Raw genomic sequence first — 21,965 nt, forward strand, 5'->3', positions numbered from 1 at the left:
CTTCGACGCACGCACGCACGCACGCACGCACGCACGCACGCACACACACGATCCTAGACACCAAAAGCTGTGTATCACATTGACAACACATCTCTAAAAGATTTGTTTCATATGACAAATGGAATCTTGTACAGAGGCTTCTGTGTGTTGTTCTTACGTGCACAATGTCCACAGCTGTAATTGATTCATGGACAACAGACTTGAAATAAAGAACACCAAGAAAGAAGACCAAGGCAAGCAGTGACATCATATAATATGATAGGAATGAGTGAGTGTATCGCCTCCCCTTTGTCTCCCGTAGACGCCTGGCCACCAAGACTCCCGCTGGCCACACACATGCACAGGCACAAAACATTTACACGTCACATAATAAAAACACGAATCTAACACCCACACACACACACACACACACACACACACACACCCCACCCCTTTTGGGCTCAGAGCCCTCTGAGGGGACGGGGGCTTAGCAGAGGGTGACACAGATCTGGGAAAACGGAGGAAATCTTGGAAAGGTTCATTCCTCCGCCAGCTGCATTTACTTCCGATCTGCAGCATTTACAGTACGTGTTTATCTTCTCTCCCTCCTTCAACTCCTCCACAATTAAAACTACGATCCCTGCCTGCCTTCCCATGCCTTCCAGGCATACACCCATGGCTGTTTTCTCTGTCACACACACAGGGTGGAATGGCGAAGGAGAGCATGTACACTATGCTAGTTCAGTGGTTTATCAACTTTTCTCGATTGGAAAAGTATTTACGCACGTGAATTCTCAAAGCAGGTTTACTTGAATGATCAATCAATCGATTGTGTTCTGGCTCGGATCAATGTAACTAACATATACTTTTACTTTACGTTATTGTTCACCAGTAAGATGCCCTGAGGGCGAGGTCGTGCTAAAACAACAGGTCTAGGAATGCCCATATGGACTTTTTTTTCGGGCCGAGTAGGGGACGTAAAACGTGTGCTAATTAGTAAGCCCAGGCCGGGCCTTGGGCCAGCCCAGTTAGGGCCCCAAAAGACTTTGGGGTGGGCCCGTCTAGAGTTTGAATGGACAGGTATCAGTGAAAAGGGAGACATCGAAGAGGAATGATGGGTGGGAAAGGCTCAACAAATGCAATGACAGAACAGGTCAGTTCCATATATGGAGATCTAAGGGTTTGATGAGTTCAGATCAACATGGTGTCCGTCCGTGAGGTCAGATGTAGAGTTGCTGGCCGGCTCCATATGCAGATGTAGGTGATGATCCAGTCTTCTCCATGTATGGCTATCCAGGGTTTGATGTTGTCAGTGTTGTGAAATGTGATCTTCAGATGGAGAGGGCCATATATGGAGCGTGTCACGAGGCATGACTGACGCTGTATTATTAGCCATACCCATATGGTTCGTTTCACGAGGCGTGACAGACGGACAGACTGACAGGTGACCTATGGTCGCAATCAGTATCACAATAAAAACTCACTTTTAAAGGTTTTAAAAGGTATATTCAGTGATTTAACTTAATTCAAATACCTTCTTTTTTAAATAATCCTCCCTACTATAGAGTGTGCTGACCATAAAAGGAGTTCCTCCCTGTCCCCAGTTAACACCTTGAGGGCTCGGGCCTATTTAATCCATTAATAAAATGTGCCCATCATTTATAGCGCCCGGACCACTTCAGACATTCACAACAAGTTGTTGTGAATGTGTGTGTAGCAGCTAACAATAGCCACACCACTCTAGAGTCGATCGACAAAAATGGGAGGTAAGAATAAATCTATCGCGACTAGCGACTGGACCGCGGAGCGCCGTCTAACACATGATCTTTTTCATAATTAGACGGGATGATTTAGATCACGAGTTATGAACGTTTTAAGATTTTCGTTGTCGTCCGCTAAACAGGCAGGGAACATTTTCGATGACGTGTCACTGTTGTGCAACACCGAGGATTGGGCAACAAGCGCTCCTAGGCTGTGGAGCGATGCGACCGGTTTTGATATCATTAATCTCTGTCCTGTTAATCAATCTCTGTCTCAGGCAACTGACCGTGCACTTGAACTTGACGGTGATCTCCGTCTGGGGCCCTTACTGCTGGGGTCAAAAAACCTTAGGTTTCGTTTTTGGCTAGGGTTAGCCAGCCTTCATCCAATCATGATCGAGTGGGGGGGGATCTGTTGTGTGTCCACCCCACTGTAGACCATGTACATGTGCACATATTGTTACCCGGGGGCCGGGGTGGACCTGGGGGGGGGTTCCAAATCACTGAATGCTCCTTTAAGGGACTTTACATATATTTTAAACTTTAATGTTATATTATCAATACAATGTTCGTGTTTTGACAGTTATTGGGTGGCCCACTTGCAGTAAAAAAACCCAGAAGTATAGGTAGTGGGCTAGATGGTAATAATAATATAATAATAATAAAACTTTATTTATATAGCACTTTTTTAAACAAAGTTACAAAGTGCTTTGAACAGTCAGACATCAATAACAGAATACATCACAGGTGGAAAAGAAAAAACAGTAGAAAATGCAAAATAACAAACAGATAAAAATCAGGGAGATGCAAAGGCTATTCTATAAAAATGGGTCTTTAGGAGGGGTTTTAAAATGTGTTAGAGACTGGGTTAGCCTCAGTTCATCTGGTAGGCTATTCCATGTGTTAGAGACTGGGTTAGCCTCAGTTCATCTGGTAGGCTATTCCATGTGTTAGAGACTGGGTTAGCCTCAGTTCATCTGGTAGGCTATTCCAAGAGCATTGGGGCCTTAACCACAAAAGCCCGATCCCCTTTAGTGACCAATTTAGCCTTATGGGTCACCTTCAGTAGACCCTGACCCGAGGACCTTAAGGTACGTGGCGGCACATAAAAAAAGATTGTATGGCTGGCACTGCAACAAGTGTGGGGTGGGAGGTACCTCTGGGAAATGCCTGGGGTGAGGGTTGGAGGGTGAGAGAGAGAGAAACGCTAGAAACACACCAGGCGAGCAAGCATAAGCGAACGGACGCTGATATCTTTTCGGCTCCATGTTAATAAATAGAAGTAGAACCGTTCTCATTGGCTCATGGATGGTCCATTCACGCACGTGAAGATTTCCTTTCCCGTTCCGGGTGCATTCTCATTGAAATGCACTGACCAGACATCGAACAGTCAGACAGGTTCAGATGGGAAGATTAACTTCCATTGGGGGGGAAATGTGCATGTGTGTATACGTACAAGACTTTTACTTTAAAAACTGCATGTGCCCACACACACGTACAGTATCATTTGACAAATTCATTTTCCTGGAACTCACAAGAGAAAATCATACGATTTTTTAGAGTAACGGTATTACTTACTATTGGAAGAAGATTCAGTTGGGGTCAGGATTAGGCAAAACAGTGTCTGTCTATCTGTGTCTGTGTCTGTGTGTGTGTGTGTGTGTGTGTGTGTGTGTGTGTGTGTGTGTGTGTGTGTGTGTGTGTGTGTGTGTGTGTGTGTGTGTGTGTGTGTGCTCTGCCAGAGAGAGAGGGGCCAGCAGCAGGGTTACAGTATAAGACACTCCCCTTCAGAGACAAGGGTTACAAGAACAACACTCTAAAGCAAACACAGTACCAGCAGACATGTGACGTGTTTACAATGCAGGAAGAGAGAGAACTCTAACGTCGTTGTAGGCCAGTGGTTCTCAACCTGTGGGCTGGGAGCAACTGGTGGGCTGTGAGGGTATTGCAAGTAAGTAAGAACTTAAATGCCCCAAACAACGCACCAGTCTGTACAATGCCGGTGATATTATTTGCAGTTTCTTCAGCCTAATTTGTACACTGATCCCAGAGCCGGATTAACCCCCATGAGTGTGTGTGTGTGTGTGTGTGTGTGTGTGTGTGTGTGTGTGTGTGCAGGGGCGGCAGGTTCCTATAACGGCAGTGGGTGCTGCTTATTTCCCCCAGATGGTCTAACAATCTCATGATTTGACCAATGTATTACCAATCTCGTACACCATTGCTCACGAAAGCAAGATCCTTGACCAAATTACAGCCACTGCATCTTACCTTTTAATTAAAGTAAAAGTAGTCTGAGGAAAGGGAACAGTTCTGTTCCCCGGACATTGTTTTGGGATATTTTTGCTGAGATGGCTCTGTTTGTCAAGTCTCAAGTCAGTGTGGAGATTGGCCGGCGGTGTTGCTGCCCTCCCCTCCCCCCTCCCCTCCCGACTCATGGCTCTTTACAGACGGGCTGGGGGGGGGGGGGAAGCGGAGCAGTGTCGCAGCTCAATCGCAATGATAACTCATCAGTGACTAATGGAATCTCTCGACTCTCAAGACCTCTACATTGTCTAATTGTGTGGACTTCTTGTAAATTAATTAACTATCGAGTGTAAAAATTTAAATGTTACACGCTCTCAAGCGCTAAAGATCTATATGGGTCCATTTGGCTATACCAACTCTCCATCATTTAGCTGGGGACCAGCCTGGCTGGAACCCCCTCAAGGACCACTGGCGGTCCTATTTGGCATATCCTATTTCCATCGTGCACTTTATAACTGAACTTTTAACTGAAATAAAGCAAAAGGTACAACAACCCTGTCTCCATCTGTTTCACATAGATGGTGCCTCATCTAGACTTCTCTTATCATCCGTCTTTACAAAACCACAGCCAATTTATCAAGCATGGCTGAGCCAGCTCACAAGGGAGAGAAGAAAAAAGAAGTTTCAAAACTTATTTTAATTAAATTGTCCATGTTGTGTGTGTGTGTGTGTTTTTTATGTTTGTTATGGTTTCCATTTTAAACATGAGATTAAAGCTCCCCTCCCTTATCCAAGCACTGTAATCAGTGTGTTGTTTCCCTCTATGCCAGTCTTCCAAGCCTTGCTCACTTATTTATAATAAGTGGCCCGCCAGTGTTAAGCAATGCAAATAGCAGATCTACAAGCTCAAGGGGACACGGTGGCACAGTCTGTTGCTGTCGCTGTTGTCTCGCAGCTCGATTCACGCTAGGGACACTGTAGGCGTGTTCTCTCCTCCGCATCATCAGTGCCCATACCCTAGGTGGGGGTTGGCAAAACGACCTTTCTGTGTGGAGTTTGCATGTTCTCCCCGTGTCCCCTAGGGTAGGTACTAGGGATGTCCCGATACACTTTTTCCGTTTCCGATCCGATCCCGATACCACCATTTCTGTGTTAGCCGATGCCGATACCGAATTCCGATACCAGAGAATAATATTTATAATAATACAAAAAGAAAAAAGGTCTTATTTTGAAGTCCACCGACCGGGAATAGTGTTTATCTAGCTATATACCTCGTGTTATGTTTATAGCAGACTCCTCACTCAAATGTGCACTTGCAGTTTGGGCAACTCCAAAGCAAACTCCACATGCCCCAACCTTTTATTTACCTGCTATAGTGTCAACCCCTTACCCCTGTGTCAGATCTGTGGTTAGACTGGCATATTTGCCGATACCGATATGAACCGATATGACCAAATAAGGGCAGATCGGATACTTTTCCGATACCGATACAGTACCGGCACATCTCTAGTAGGTACCCTCACAAAAAACATGCAGTAATCCTGGTCTCTAACCCTAGATAAGAACACTAAAATCCTTTTTGTCACACCATCACTAAACACAGGAATATTTTACCCAGTGTAAAATATTCCATAAACATTTTTTCTCATCAAAATATGCTGAAGTACAGCAATACATGGCAACTTGAGGTACTCTTCTTTAATATTTCATCATGACTTTTCACAAAAAAAAGAAAAATAGATATCATGGGGGGGGGGGGGGGGGCATCATAGGAGGGCAAAATCGGTGAAAAACGTGGGTATTATTCCTTCTATGTCACTGAGCATCATGAAGGTACTGAAAGACCCAACCACCTCAGACATCAGCAACATTATGATGTCACTGAGCATCATGAAGGTACTGAAAGACCCAACCACCTCAGACATCAGCAACATTATGATGTCACTGAGCATCATGAAGGTACTGAAAGACCCAACCACCTCAGACATCAGCAGCATTATGATGTCACTGAGCATCATGAAGGTACTGAAAGACCCAACCACCTCACTGACATCAGCAACATTATGATGTCACTGAGCATCATGAAGGTACTGAAAGACCCAACCACCTCAGACATCAACAACATTATGATGTCACTGAGCATCATGAAGGTACTGAAAGACCCAACCACCTCAGACATCAGCAACATTATGATGTCACTGAGCATCATGAAGGTACTGAAAGACCCAACCACCTCAGACATCAACAACATTATGATGTCACTGAGCATCATGAAGGTACTGAAAGACCCAACCACCTCAGACATCAGCAACATTATGATGTCACTGAGCATCATGAAGGTACTGAAAGACCCAACCACCTCAGACATCAGCAACATTATGATGTCACTGAGCATCATGAAGGTACTGAAAGACCCAACCACCTCAGACATCAACAACATTATGATGTCACTGAGCATCATGAAGGTACTGAAAGACCCAACCACCTCAGACATCAACAACATTATGATGTCACTGAGCATCATGAAGGTACTGAAAGACCCAACCACCTCAGACATCAACAACATTATGATGTCACTGAGCATCATGAAGGTACTGAAAGACCCAACCACCTCAGACATCAACAACATTATGATGTCACTGAGCATCATGAAGGTACTGAAAGACCCAACCACCTCAGACATCAGCAACATTATGTCACTGAGCATCATGAAGGTACTGAAAGACCCAACCACCTCAGACATCAGCAACATTATGATGTCACTGAGCATCATGAAGGTACTGAAAGACCCAACCACCTCAGACATCAACAACATTATGATGTCACTGAGCATCATGAAGGTACTGAAAGACCCAACCACCTCAGACATCAGCAACATTATGATGTCACTGAGCATCATGAAGGTACTGAAAGACCCAACCACCTCAGACATCAACAACATTATGATGTCACTGAGCATCATGAAGGTACTGAAAGACCCAACCACCTCAGACATCAGCAACATTATGATGTCACTGAGCATCATGAAGGTACTGAAAGACCCAACCACCTCAGACATCAGCAACATTATGAAAATTATGAAATTGTCCGGGTGAAAATTACCCGTGTTTACTAGTGTTCTAGGGCTAAACACGTCCACGTGGTACGTCCAACCGGAGAAACTCTCCCCTGTCGGGTGAAAAGAAACGGCTTGGACTCCTCATGCATTGAAGGAAACATGACGTCAGTCCGTCGTTATCCCCAGGTTGGCAGAGGGAGTGTAGCACCCAGGATTACACTAGGTTTTTCACACTGGGTGAAAAAAAGGCTTACAAAAGTGGTGCAACTCCCCCCCCCCCCTTCCACCCCCCCCCCTCTCTCTCTCTCATTAGCAGGCAACATCCACCCCCCCCCCCCCTTTTTCCCTCACTGTATATGTTTCTTTTCCCTTTTTCCCTCCATTATGATGAATTCCTGTTCTGTTCTTTGACTATATAGAAGTGTCTATTTGTACGTCTCTAAATGTTTTGATGAATTGAACATGGTGGACCCTCTTGTAAACAAGTGTAATGCTTAATTGGGTTGTCCACTCACAGTTAACAGCCTTTGTATTGAGTTTGTGCTTGAAATGTACTGTAATTCTGCAAACCACAATGTTTTGATGAATTGAACATGGTGGACCCTCTTGTAAACAAGTGTAATGCTTAATTGGGTTGTCCACTCACAGTTAACAGCCTTTGTATTGAGTTTGTGCTTGAAATGTACTGTAATTCTGCAAACTGTTAATAAATATTTCAATCAATCAATCAAAAACAGTGCAGCACTATCTCTCTCTGTTTCTGCCACGACAGCACCCCTACTGGTACTCATGAGTCACACATGAGTCACACACAAACATAGGTTAACACATAGTCACACACATAGGTTAACACTTACCGGTAGTCACACACAGAGGTTAACACGGACATTGCTGTTCCTTGGAGTGGTTGCACCACTCAAAAATAATAAAAATAAAATACCAAGCTCACAATGCAGTGTGTGACACAATGCAGTGAATGCACCCAAGTATAAACCACTATAAATCACATAAGACTGCAGCCCTATGCAAGCCCTCCCCTTGCTTGTGTACTGTAGGCTCACAGAGTAATTCATTAGCAACGCAACGCTAGCTCCACAAAGAATTACATCCAAAATTTTGGAGCTGTTAATTGGCTTTACAGTACTGTAACTGACATGGCAAAATGCCACAGGGCGCAAAATGACTGATTTCTGGGCACAGAGATTACATTTATGATCGGTAACGGTGCCAACTAGGTATAAAGAGCCCCTAGAAAGCTGGACCATGTGAGAGAAAAAAAAAAAAAACGACCAGAGAACAGTCCATCCCTTTGATCTTATCGACAAAGACGTTCACGCGCCGCATGTGGCATGAGAGCGTCTGAAGCCTGGAGCAAAGAACATCACATCACAGTGGATGAAATGAGACCAGGCGAGCACACCGTGTTCAATGACATGACATTCATACTTCATAGAGCTAAAAACTTTCTTAACCTTTGTACTCTTCTGGTGCCAACTGTTTAGACTTGGCACAGATTAACACATTTTGGACTGAGGTCGATTAAAAAAACATTTTTCTGAAAAAAACATGTTTCTATGTGAAATGAAATGATTACTATATTTACCCAGGGTATCTGGGCTAAGCTCAAGAACTTGTTTCCAGCCAGGCCCTGCTCATAGAACATTTCATCGTAGTGGTTGATGCCTTGTTCAAGGGCACTTCAGCGGTGGTAATTTTAACGTGTCGGACCGCTGATTCGAACTGGCGACCTTCCGTTCGGCCACCGCTGCTCAACTTTTTTCATGTCAAGGACCCCCAGAATGATCTCTATTGGGCCACGGACCCCCCATCTCAAAATATGTAGTTCCAGGGACCCACCAGAAGCCAATATTTTAGTTAAAAATGTTCGCTCTGAAATATATATTCAAAGATTTGCGGCCCCTTTTTCACGACTTTTCAAAAATAGCAGACCTACAAGCTCGTAGCGCGCCACTCGGTGGCGCGCTATGAGCTTGTAGATCTGCTATTTTTCAACAGCGCAGCGGTGGCCGAACGGATTGCGGAGCGGTCTTGATACCGGAAGGTCGCCAGTTCGAATCTGCGGTCCGACACGTTAAAATTACCACCGCTGAAGTGCCCTTGAACAAGGCATTGAACCACTACGATGAAATGTTCTATGAGCAGGGCCTGGCTGGAAACAAGTTATTGAGCTTAGCCCAGATACCCTGGGTAAATATAGTAACTTTGCTTTGCTTTGCTTTAACATAATCCTAACACCAAAAGGGGTTCCCGCCCAAAATGGGTTAAGGGGAACAACTGGCCACTGACCAGGCTACATCAGACCCTGCCGTCCTGTCCTCATTACTGATTATTACCTGCTGTTTAATCGCTTTCATTAGAAAGGGAGCAAGTAGCTGCTTCGTTAACAACCCATACCCGGCAACTAATCGCCATGGAATTTTATTTGCAGAAATATTATATATTTGGTTTGGACTAAACAGGCCTGACTCTGCTTAACCCATTTAGGACTGACTCGAAATTTAAAAAATGTCTTCTAAATCCTGACAGTTTTCTGAAATACCTCGTTTCTGTATCAGTGGTGCTCAATATTTCAACTGTCAAGGACCCCAAAAATTATATATAATTGGCCACCGACCCCCATCTGAAAATATGTTGTTCCAGGGACCCCCCAGAAGCAAAGATTTGAATTAAAAACGTTCGTTCTGAAAAAATATATATTCCAAATTTGCGGCACATTCACGATTTTTCAAAAATAACAGACCTACAAGCTCGTAGCTATGAGCTTGTAGATCTGCTATTTTTCAATGGCTAAATTATAACATATTTAAAACACCAAAAGGGTTCCCGCCCAAAATGGGTTAAAATGCATTGGAGGCTCAGTCTATTAAAATTATGGAGGCTCAAGTCTATTAAAATCCTCTGCTTTTCTCTTTTTACGCCATTAACGAGCCCTACTTAAAGACACGGCAACATATCAAATGCTAGATATTCAAATAACGTGGAAAACTAGGACCTCGAGTATATTATAATTTCATATACAATAAATATGCAAATTATTTATAGATTGGGGCGAGCTACACTAAATGGCTTGCCCCCAACATTAATCATGCGGTTGAGGAGGTTTTGTGATGTCAGGAGATGAAGAACTCCACCCTAGTAAACTAACCCAAATGTATACACAAATACAAGGATACTTTCATCATCCATATTTAATGTCACGGTCAACAGTAGAGAGAGAGGTTTTAAAGAGCATTATTTGCAAATATAACTGGTTTTGAAAGTTAGACATTTAAAATGTACATTTATATAGGGAAATATTTTACCGACAGTATACACAACTAGCTCTTCATAGCTAGCCTGGGCACCATTTCATTTAGGGTATATGATGATCCTGTCGGGAGCAGATGATAGTCGACAGGCAGGAACAACGGGCAGCAACTTCCTTTTCCCTCAAACCGATTTTTCTCAATAAAAGCTACAGGCTACGAGAGCTTTTATTGAGAAAAATCGGTTTGAGGGAAAAGGAAGCTGCCGCCCGTTGTTCCTGCCTGTTGACTACAAAACAATACTACAACATGACGTAACGATATCATCCACTCCCGACCGGATCATACGGAAACAGAGACCAGGCTTTCCTCCGAGGTGGTGGAAAGATCCCCAACAAAAATTCCCCGGAGTAAAACTGAAACAGAAATCAGGGTTATTCCACCGAATCCAACTATTCCGGTAAAAGTTTGATCTGCTACACTGCTGTGTACCAGTAACTCTGACTCAGGAGTTAAAAGATAAGGCAGTTTATCCCTCTAGCCCATTTTGACCTCTAAAAATGTCTTCTCCATCCTGACAGTTTTCTGAAAAAGCTATGTTTCTATGTCAGTCGTTCTTCGATTTTTCAAAAATAGCAGACCTACAAGCTCGTAGCGCGCCACTCGGTGGCGCGCTATGAGCTTGTAGATCTGCTATTTTTCAATAGCTAAAGCATAACATAATGCTAACACCAAAAGGGGTTCCCGCCCAGGCTAGACTAAGGGGGGGGGGGATTATTTTCACTGAAGCCCCTTATCTCCGACTGACCCTGACATACATGGCACAGGATGAAGGAAGGAGCTTTCATTTGATGTAATGTACCTCACTGCTGCTACGTAGCATTGGAAGGAGAAGAGAGCCTCACTGCTGCTAGCATTGGAAGGAGAGGAGAGCGCGATAGTGTTCTGGTCAGGGACGAATAGTTTTCGTAATCCTCATGGGGGCCCGTGCGGCTCCCCCACGAACGGGCGCGACCTGATGCGGCACAAACGGGACGAACCGAGGCGAATATATATTCAGGTCCAATTCCTCATGGGGGCCCTGGCCCCCCCAGCCCCCACAGACTATACGTCACTGGTTCTGGTGTCATTGAGTACCCCTCACTTTTGCACACCGTCCTAAGCGTTTGTTTATGCTGGACCAGTGTTCCATTCCTGCATGCCCCCCCTTTCCCCTCCAGTCAATAAAACATTTACTTTATGAGTTTACACCCATTTGTACAATTTGGACAGATATAGCTCTATATTCTGGCCCGGTGCCTGTTGCAATTCATCCGAGTGAATGCATCTGATTCACTGATCTAAGACGACGCTGTGTGTCCCGTGTGATGACGAAAGAAAAAAGGAAAGCACAATAAAATATTCTTCCCGTGAACTGCAGTCTCCATTAAAAATTGTGAGCTTTGGCAGTCAGTCCCCTTTGGTCTGGGCAGTGGTGAACATGGGATGGAGATATCATATCCGTAGAATGCTAAGTGGACAAGGGAGCATACAGCACTCCAAATTAGAGCTATATGAGATTCTTGAGCCCCACAGGCGAAAAGGAATATGAAAAAATAAACTTGAGAAAAGACAGATGGAAAGAGAAAGAAAGTGTGCGTGTAAAGAGAAATAATTTAGTGGATACCTAACACCTCTATAAAAAGGTAGAGATGAGAGAAAATATTGACATGTGCTCATGAACTGCTAGGCTGGAAATTTAGAAATGTACTGTGTAGTCGATGACAGTGTACACTGTGTGTGGGTTCTCTCTATCTTTGTACAGCAATCATGCTCTTCTCCGTTATTAAAATGTATGCTTGCTCTATACATTATATATTGATTTAAGGTGCATACACACCTTTAATAAATGTCATTGATTCTCCATGGATGTTTGCACAAGCATGTTTTGCTCAAATTGGTTGAGCAAGTGCACACTCTGTACTGTGCTGTACCTATACTACATTTCAAAGGTCTTTTGCATGGGGATCCACACAACACCTGCATACCCACTTGGATCCACATGGTCCGTGGATTAGCCTCGTTTACCAGCCCATTTGTTTGTGAGTATACTAGGCGCTGTGTTGGGTGCAGGATGGGTGTGCAGAAAATGCTACAGACTTTGTGTACTTCATTCTCCATTCTGATTTTGTCAAATGAGCTACTACAAATTTGATAACGAGGTAAAGAAAAAAACATGAGGGTTCATGTTTTTTCTTTACCCGAGACCCTGTTTAGTGGAAGCGGTGGCCGAACGGTTTGCGGAGCGGTCTTGATACCGGAAAGTCGCCAGTTCGTATCCCCGGACCGGCACGTTAAAATTACCACCGCTGAAGTGCCCTTGAGCAAGGCATTGAACCACTACCATGAAATGTTCTATGAGCAGGGCCTGGCTGTAAACAAGTATCTGATGCTTAGTCCAGTTACCCTGGGTAAATATAGTAACTTTGCTTTGCTTTGCTTTGTTAAAAATGTACAATGCTGAAATGACTCTACTTACCGTAATTCAAATCAAATGCCAGTCAATGTGACAAAAGGATACTTTATATTTGTCTTCGGATAAGGAAAGCATGATGCTCTCGATAAACAGAAGGGTCACATGGGAGAATGAAACTGTGCTGAATTATAGCCCCAGATCTGAGTAAATATGGCTGCAACACTCAGTCATACACAGAATAACAAAAGAAGTTTGTTTTATTAGCCTGCGCATCCATGATTTGTCTTAAAACAACACTAGCCACAATCTGGAACACATGTGGAACGTTAAACAAACATTCAATTGATGGGTTGATAAAGAGTAACCATTGAGAAGATGGACCCATGTGACGAATCCAACATCCCAACCGCCCCCGCAACTGCTGTCTTTGTCACAACGTAAACAGATGAACCGTATCGACACACTGATGTTGTCTGTACCGTGGGCTGTCAGTGACGCACGTTTCCAGGCCCGGCCTCTCCGGCACGCCGTTTGGGGTGGAGACTAGGAACCCTGGGCCTGGTCTTCCTTTGTTTCGTAATGGGACGGTGGGACTACCCACGGCCGGGCCTAGTCGGTATCACACCATCATCACAGGAGGAAATGTCACAGGGTGGAGCACCCCCCCCCCCCCCACCCCCACCCCCAAGTCATTCAGCCTGCTGTTATTCCTGCTGACATAATGTTACTGTCATACACAAATGAGGTGCCGAGTGGAGGTGGCACACCGCTCCAACGGGGGAAGGGGACTATCCAAATACCAAAGTCTGACAGAGTGCAGGATGCAGCCCCCATTCCCCGAGATAGGAACAGCAGGGAATACGGGGAGTGCTGCTGTGGACGGTTGTGGAGAAGTTTGAAATGAGTCACCGGAATCAGGTGCTCCAATGACAACACAGGAGTCAGTGCCCCACTCCGATGGGGGCTGATGCAGTGACGTAGACTCCGTGGGGGCGGCGGGGCTCGAGCCCCCATGATGAATTAGACCTGAATATGTACAGTATTTAGCGGGGGGAGGAGGGGCGCCCCCATGACGATTATAAAAACATTTCGTCTCTGGGCTGATGTAACCGCATTTTTTACATCTTGATAATGCGAGTGTTTTCCTTACTCGGAGATAAAGCTTTGTTGTATTTGGATTGCATTTCCATGTATCCATGTTTTCAAAACAGATCCTTACAAAAACGCTCTTCTCAGCCATCCCATAGGATTCAAACGCGATCGTTCGTTCCTCGCTCGGAGAATCGACGAGAGTTGAGGGCAGGGGAATGGAGTGATCGAGCGATCGTACAAATGAACCGCTGAATAAAAGCAGGTGGGGGGAGGGGGGTGGGGGGGTGTGGACAAGGACTTGGCTGGTAAGAAATTATGCACAGGGCCTTTCACCATAAATAAGATTCATGAAGACGCTGATGAATGAATGTTTCATATTATTGCCATATTCCTCATCAGAGGAGCTTTCTGAATCAATCAATACTGTTCTTGGCGGTGATTAGAGGGCTGATGAATCAGAGCAGGGCCGGCCTTTTAATGATAACATCCTCCATCAACATGACTCCAGATCACTCTGGTACATCATAACAGATGAGGACATGGGCAATATGGACACCTTTCGCTTCCCTCCAACACCATTAAGGAGAGCGATTGTGCATGTGGCCCGTCACTCCCCAGCCACGGAAGGTCATCAAAGAGAAGAGACTAGGATCCAGCGGGTCTCCCTTTTCATTTATGCAGGGCTCGTTGAGAGTCAGAACGACAGGGGACCTTGCGAAAACGCCAGTAACCTTGGGATGATATAAGCAAGTCCGTCTATGGCTCTGCTGTGTTTCTGGCACAGCTCTCTCTCTCTCTCTCTCTCTCTCTCTCTCTGGCTGTCTTTCCTTTTCTCCCTCCCTTTCTGTCTTTCTGTCTTCAGTCCCCCAACTTAAGGTGATATAAGCCTCTGCACCAAAGTGATGTAAGCAAACAATATGGACCAAGTGGGGGGCGTGCTGCTGCCTGTCAGCCGCGTTAGAGGCGCTCATCGACGTGACAGGTGACATTGACGGACAGAACGGACTGGGAAAACCGATTTCGCTCTTTTCTCGTCAAAGGGCGTTTGTCTCTCAGCGTATATGTTTGTTCTTGCATGGATCAAATAGTGGGAAGATGCAAGCCAGATGCTGGTGCTGTCTGCTAACAAAGCTCACCTACCCGGAAACAAGACACAGCTGCAATGTGATTGAACTCACGCAGTCTCTCTCTCTCACACACACACACGCACACACACACACGCACCAGTCACAGCATGATAATGTTTATCAGAACGTCATTTCACTTTCATGACCCTCACATTTTCTGCTGATATTTTTCAGTGTGTCTTTGGCCTCATTTTGATGCCTCGTCAACAAAAAATTGCTACAAAGTGTACTGCAGTAAAAAAGCCACTAGCACCTGCAAATAGAAATTCACCAATTTCATAACTTGCTTGTTACAAAATGGGTGCTCACTCACCTTACACAAGCACTTCTATGAAGCTGTAATTATGAAAGAAATGAGGATATACTGCCACCTGGAGGGCATTTAATGAAACTAACCAGCATGCAAACAAATCACAGCATGCATTTTATCATGTCCCCAGGACTGATAGGGGAGACCGGGGCGAACTTCAGACAGCCAGTCCAACTTCAGACAGACAGCCTTGATTAGTTTTCACACCTTACCTCTCTTATACTATGAGATATAATAATATTTACACTACTAGTGTGTAACTATAAAATACTACTGCACAATATGTATATAGAGGGTCATGCCTCATATACAGTGGTCAGGATAAATTCACACCTGTTTTTGTCTTTGTGATGGATCTCTCCTCTACAGCCTATTAAAATGACCTCCCACCATGCAAGGTGTACCTGTGTGTGTGTGTGTGTGTGTGTGTGTGTGTGTGTGTGTGTGTGTGTGTGTGTGTGTGTGTGTGTGTGTGTGTGTGTGTGTGTGTGTGTGTGTGTCTCAGCACATGGTCTAGCATAAATAAAGCAAAGGGCGCCATCATCTCTGCACATTCCTTCACCAGGGGTAGAGGGGATCATTAATCGGAACTGTGTGGCGTTTTTATGGCGTTTTGGAAATAGCTGGGTGGTTCTGGCAATGCAGGAAAGGGGTGTGTGGAGGGTGGGGGGTGGTCGACAGAGATGGAGCGCGATGGGACCCTGCGAGGGCACCACATTCATTTGTTTAGAAAACATATGGAGGGGCCGGGGGGGGCACACACACGTCTGACACGCACAGACAGGACATCTGGGTCAGTGGGATCAAAGAGACCACTGCCGCTTTAAAGCATCAAAAGACAATGACATGCGCATGAATACAGGACAGAGATCGTGAATTACATCAAAGTACTGAATGGACAGAGGATGTTCATCCTCTGTTCATTCAGACTTTGATGAAATTCACATTTATGGCGTCCAATATTAGAACATGAGTTGGGAGTTAACTCAAGTCCAATATTAGATCTTCAGTTGGGAGTTATGGACTCGTAAAAAGGAAATATCCTCTCCCGTAATGAAAGAGATATTTCAAAATGCACTCATTGCACTGTTCAAAACAATATATAGGCCTCTTGAAGCTTTAAAGATGAGCTTACACCCATAATAAACCCATAAAATCCAATTGTCAACTGTCAAAACTTTTGTAGTTAGTGCTGAAGTATTGAATCATTAAAAAAAAACACATCCGTATGAAGTGAGGGGCGCTCTTACATCATCACATTCCTTGCTCAACCAATCAAATCATCGCAAATGTCATTCCGGCCACATCACAATTTGCGTCTTCCCTTTTCTGTTTGTGTTTACACAGACACCAAAAGCTGGGCATAGGAGGGGCTAGGGCCCCTCAAAAAGAAAAGAGGGCAGAATGTCAAAATTAATCGGTCCCAATTTGACCTCAGCTCGGACCATGCCATAATGTTACAAATACCTCACTGTAGCTATTCAAAATGGTAAATGGTGCATTTATATAGCGCCTTTATCCAAGGCGCTTTACATAGATTGTGCATTACATTCACCCATTCACACACACATTCATACACCGATTGCGGCGGAAGCCATGCAAGGTACCAACCAGCACATCGGGAGCAATTTGGGGTTCAGTGTCTTGCCCAAGGACACTTCGACATGTAGACAGGAGGAGCCGGGATTCGAACCGCTGACCCATGGATCATTGGACAACCTGCTCTACCTCTTGAGCCACAGTCGCCCATTCAAGCAACTAGCCACATTCAAGAGTACTAAAGAACTATAGGCACCTCACCTTTGGTTGAACATCCCTCGGAAGTTGTAGTTGGCTCTGTAGTTGGGCACGGGCTTGGGGTCCAAGGGCCTGTAGATGGCTGGCTCCCCTCTCTTCATGGCCAGACCATTCAGCTCTACTGTGGGAGTTATACTGCCTGGGTGTACACAGGAGAGGAGATTCAGAGATTAATAACCCATTTTGACCTGAGATCAGATTCTAAAAAATGTCTTCTACATCCTGACAGTTTTCTGGAAAAGCTATGTTTCTATGTCAGTGGTTCTTCGATTTTTCTAAAATAGCAGACCTACAAGCTCGTAGCGCGCCACTCGGTGGCGCGCTATGAGCTTGTAGATCTGCTATTTTTCAATAGCTAAAGCATAACATAATGCTAACACCAAAAAGGGTTCCCGCCCAAAATGGGTTAAGTGCGAGGCCTGTCACAATTATTACATAATTGCAGTGGTGACAATTATGTGTGGTGGTCACAAATATATTCTGGCATAATTGTCAGAATTGTTTCCATTCATGTGTATAACTATAAATTCATCATAGATTTATATGAAATAGTAGCTCTACAAGCTATCCATTGGGATGCACCGATATGGAAATTTTGGGCCGATATACGTATATATATATATATGGTGGTCGATAATCAGTGCATCCCTAGTACCGTCTATATTTCACAACATTTGGGTTGGACAAGATAATATCGATATCGTGAAATTGGACTAGATACAGTAGATCATCTGGGATTTTGGATATGATAACATGGCATAGGTTTTGTCGTTCCCTGTTTTTAACCCATTTTGACCTGAGATCAGATTCTAAAAATGCCTTCTACATCCTGACAGTTTTCTGAAAAAGCTATGTTTCTATGTCAGTCGTTCTTCGATTTTTCAAAAATAGCAGACCTACAAGCTCGTAGCGCGCCACTCGGTGGCGCGCTATGAGCTTGTAGATCTGCTATTTTTCAATAGCTAAAGCATAACATAATGCGAACACCAAAAGGGGTTCCCGCCCAAAATGGGTTTATTACATCCCCTTTAAAAATATTCAGAAATAGCTAAAATAGAGAAGATCTACAAGCTCACAATGTGTTGCGTTGTGAGCTTATATATCTGTTATACTGTACGTATATACAGTATATTATCGGCACAATACCACATTATCGTCGTCACTAAATCATACAGGACTCCAAAATATATACAGAGCTAAATAATATTTCTTACAGCAATATGAAATTGAGCTAATATGGACTAAAGCCAGATACCAGACTATTAGTGAATTCATAATAATAATATCAACTATTTTCTGTCAATGCTACAAAAACAATGCTTGCATTAAGTATAAGGTACTTCGAAACAAAGATGCAAATGTATCTCCCAAAACGTTTAGTAAATAAAAGTAATAAATCTAACAGCTGCCAAACTTTAATAAACAGCAGGCATTTATTCAGCAGCTGTTCCTAGCTCCAGCAAATACACTCCACCAATGTAAATAATGGAAGCGGCACAGCACAATATCAGTGTAGCGATTAACTTGTCAAGCTGAAGCTGCATAGCATAACAATTGCTGCCATGATGTAAAGAGATATTCTCCTAGACGAACACTTCTCAAATTCCCCCGGCTACTTGACTGTGCCTGACAGCTTGTCTTGCTTACCCAGCAGCTCCTTTGATGTTGTGTACGTTATCATAGGGCTGTCGTCTAAATCACATTAACCCATGTTGGGCGGGAACCCCTTTTGGTGTTAGCATTAGGTTATGCTTTAGCTATTGAAAAATAGCAGATCTACAAGCTCATAGCGCGCCACCGAGTGGCGCGCTACGAGCTTGTAGGTCTGCTATTTTTGAAAAATCGAAGAACGACTGACATAGAAACATAGCTTTTTCAGAAAACTGTCAGGATGTAGAAGACATTTTTTGAATCTGATCTCAGGTCAAAATAGGTTAAACTCTGGCTACTAGGCCCTTTACTATCACACTGACACAGGCAGCAGTACAGCGGAGTCGACAGTAGAGGCAAGGTTGACTATGCTAACTTGTTCAGAGATTCACAAAAATCTAGTGTTATTCTATGGTTTGAAAAACCATGCCATTGGAGAGGCTCTCGTGTGTCCTGCTACGGGGCAACCTGGCCGAATTTGTCGAAGCATGGCTACCATTGGCGCCTCATATAGGGGATGAGTGGTCAAATGTTATGTGTATTGGAGTGACCGAGGAGGCCAGTCAGATGACATATCAATGGGGAGGTAGGGGTCAGATTTAAGAGATGATGATGGTGGCAGCTATATTGTGATAATATACTCAATTTGGTGTGAAACTGTGAATAGGTACTTATGATTTGTATATACTTTCTGTCCTTATGCCCCTTTGGCATATGTATTTTATGATTTGCATATACTTTTTGTTTTTATGTCCTGTTATTGTACTGTCAACCCATTTGGGATTATGGTTGACTTTATGCATGTCTTATATATCTTGATCTAAGCCTTCTGAGAACCTTCCAAGTGTTTAATAGAGAGAAAAGAAACTGTTACAGAACGGGGTTCCCGCCCAGAATGGGTTAAGTGTTGTATGTTGTGTCCATGTGTCATAAGTTCATGTATTGTCCATGTCTTTTTCTGTTTAATAAAAATATTGAAACACAGAGATTTCCCTATCAGCTTCACTCCAATCTATGTGAATTAGAAAATAGCAGCAACTACATCTCTATCCAAACAAGCAATGCCATCCTCATAGGACAGTCATGCGTGTCATATTAAAGCAATGCCATCCTCATAGGACAGTCATGCGTGTCATATTAAAGCAATGCCATCCTCATAGGACAGTCATGCGTGTCATATTAAAGCAATGCCATCCTCATAGGACAGTCATGCGTGTCATATTAAAGTCCCCTCCAGCACATTTCTCAGCTGTTTAACGTTTTCCTACGCCCAGCTGTAGTGCATTGATTCAAGAGGCACCATCATAGAGCATGTTTGACAAATAACATCATTTTGAACGTTAACTACAACATTTTATCCTCCTCTTAAAATAATAATTGGCTCAAAGTAATGCACCATTACCCCTAATGACACGGCAACTTTGAATGTTTTCATTCAAACCTTTATTTATTCTCGTAATGTATTACCCTCATTTGCAGTGTCGTCGAGATACAACATCATACAACATTTCAAAGCAATAAACAAAAACAGAACAGCAACATTTCCTCATCGTGTGATGTAGCACGCATGTTTAAAAACAGTTGCAGACACTTGGGGGTATGTCTGCAATCAAAGATTGCAGACGTACGAGAAAACGTATGTTATGGGAGAACAGATTAATTTAAGCTGTAGGTCATTCCAATGATTCCATGTGGTTGGGGCACTAAAACAAAAGGCTGTTTTCAGAATCAACCTGCTAGTCCATCTTGGCTGCCAATGTAGCCGGTGATATGGCATGCCGCTCAATTTCAAACCACAATCCTGTGCGCAGTTTGCAAAGAAGATTTGGAACAGAAAGTAACATTCGGTGGAGGGGTCAGGGACTATGCAATGGGATCAGGGTCCACTTGATAATCTCAAAAGCAGCCCAAAGGCTGCTGTGTTAAGTGTTCAGATGAGCGGGCAGCATGCATTTTCAGAGGTTTATTTTAATTAAAGGAAGGTAACCATTAGTTCATTCACCTTTGATCATCTGACTCAAACAGTGAACACCTGCTGGGTGCTGCTACGACAGCAGATCAATAAATATGATATGGCTAATATATGGCCGTCTCCATATATGAAGATCACGACACTGACCTCATCAAACCCTGGATATGGAGAATACTGGATCATCACATAGACCTGCATATATGGAGCTATTCAAGAGACTATGACAAAAACTAAAATAAAAATATTGCTGTCAAAAGCATCAGGTTGGTGGTGTTTACTGGTTTAGGTACCTGGATTGCTGTTGATATCCACTCTGGGGGAGCGTGGTGCTGGTCTGGGGAGGACGCTCTCTTCCAGAGCTTTGGAGGCCGTGGTGTGCTGGGCCTTTTTGATGCTGGTGCCCTCTGCCTCCCACACCTGCTCCCCAAGAGACAACTGCACTGTGAAGATCTGCAACAGTGACACCCACAGGCAGAGAGACGTTACTACTCAGGCCGCCTGCAAGCCATTTGACTAGTGTGGTTGTCAAAATTAATGGTAACCACATAACCCCTATATAATTTAATGATATAGAAATCTGTAATTGAATGATATAGGGGTTAATCAAAGTATCAAACCAATCTATGTAATTGATTATAATAAATAACTGATCATTGACTTTAATAAAAGATCATCTATTTAATTTATAAAAAGATCTTTCTCTAATCAGACTAATCAATGTAGTCAATTATAAAAAAAACAAAAAACAATGAAAATAGTTTCACATAGATTTGTTGATATAAAAAAAACACTTATTTTGATTAATCAAAAAAGTAATTGATAGAATAATCAATAAGAAGATAATCAAGACGACGAGTATTGCATAAAAAGGCCAACTTCAAAGCATGTGTTTTTCTAATCGACAATTCTAATTGTCTTTTGGATAACGCTTAGAGTTAGAATAATTGTCTGCTTGCCATAGCAACACATTATGATAAAGTCAAATCAAATCATCTATTAATAAAGTTTCCCCATTTGGGTAGAAGATAAAATAGTATACTATTTGACCTTCATGCAATACCTCTTCTCAACCAGTAGTGGTCCTCCTACCTGATGACAGGATCTAAATGTCTCAACAGAAGAGCAGTAAGGCCAACTACATAAACCGCAGTTGGTTAGTTGTGTTGTAATAACACACTCTATGAGAGATTGGTCTAAAGAACATTTTATTCACTAGAATAAATTATGGATTACAGCTTTTTGGATTCAGTAAGTA

General features: G+C 43.5%; 1 protein-coding gene across 1 annotated transcript in view; it reads right to left on the reverse strand.

The window, feature by feature from the left end:
• stau2 (staufen double-stranded RNA binding protein 2) overlaps positions 1 to 21,965 on the reverse strand; it is a 149,518-nt gene that overhangs the window by 122,450 nt on the left and 5,103 nt on the right. Inside the window, exons 4-5 of the mRNA XM_079489301.1 lie at positions 21,001 to 21,160; positions 17,092 to 17,227 (exon numbers count right to left, since the gene is read on the reverse strand). Coding sequence (XP_079345427.1) covers positions 17,092 to 17,227; positions 21,001 to 21,160 — 296 coding nt within the window. The remainder of the gene's footprint in view (positions 1 to 17,091; positions 17,228 to 21,000; positions 21,161 to 21,965) is intronic.

This window comes from Electrona antarctica (assembly GCF_951216825.1).
Source record: "Electrona antarctica genome assembly, chromosome: 20".
Classification (NCBI taxonomy): domain Eukaryota; kingdom Metazoa; phylum Chordata; class Actinopteri; order Myctophiformes; family Myctophidae; genus Electrona; species Electrona antarctica.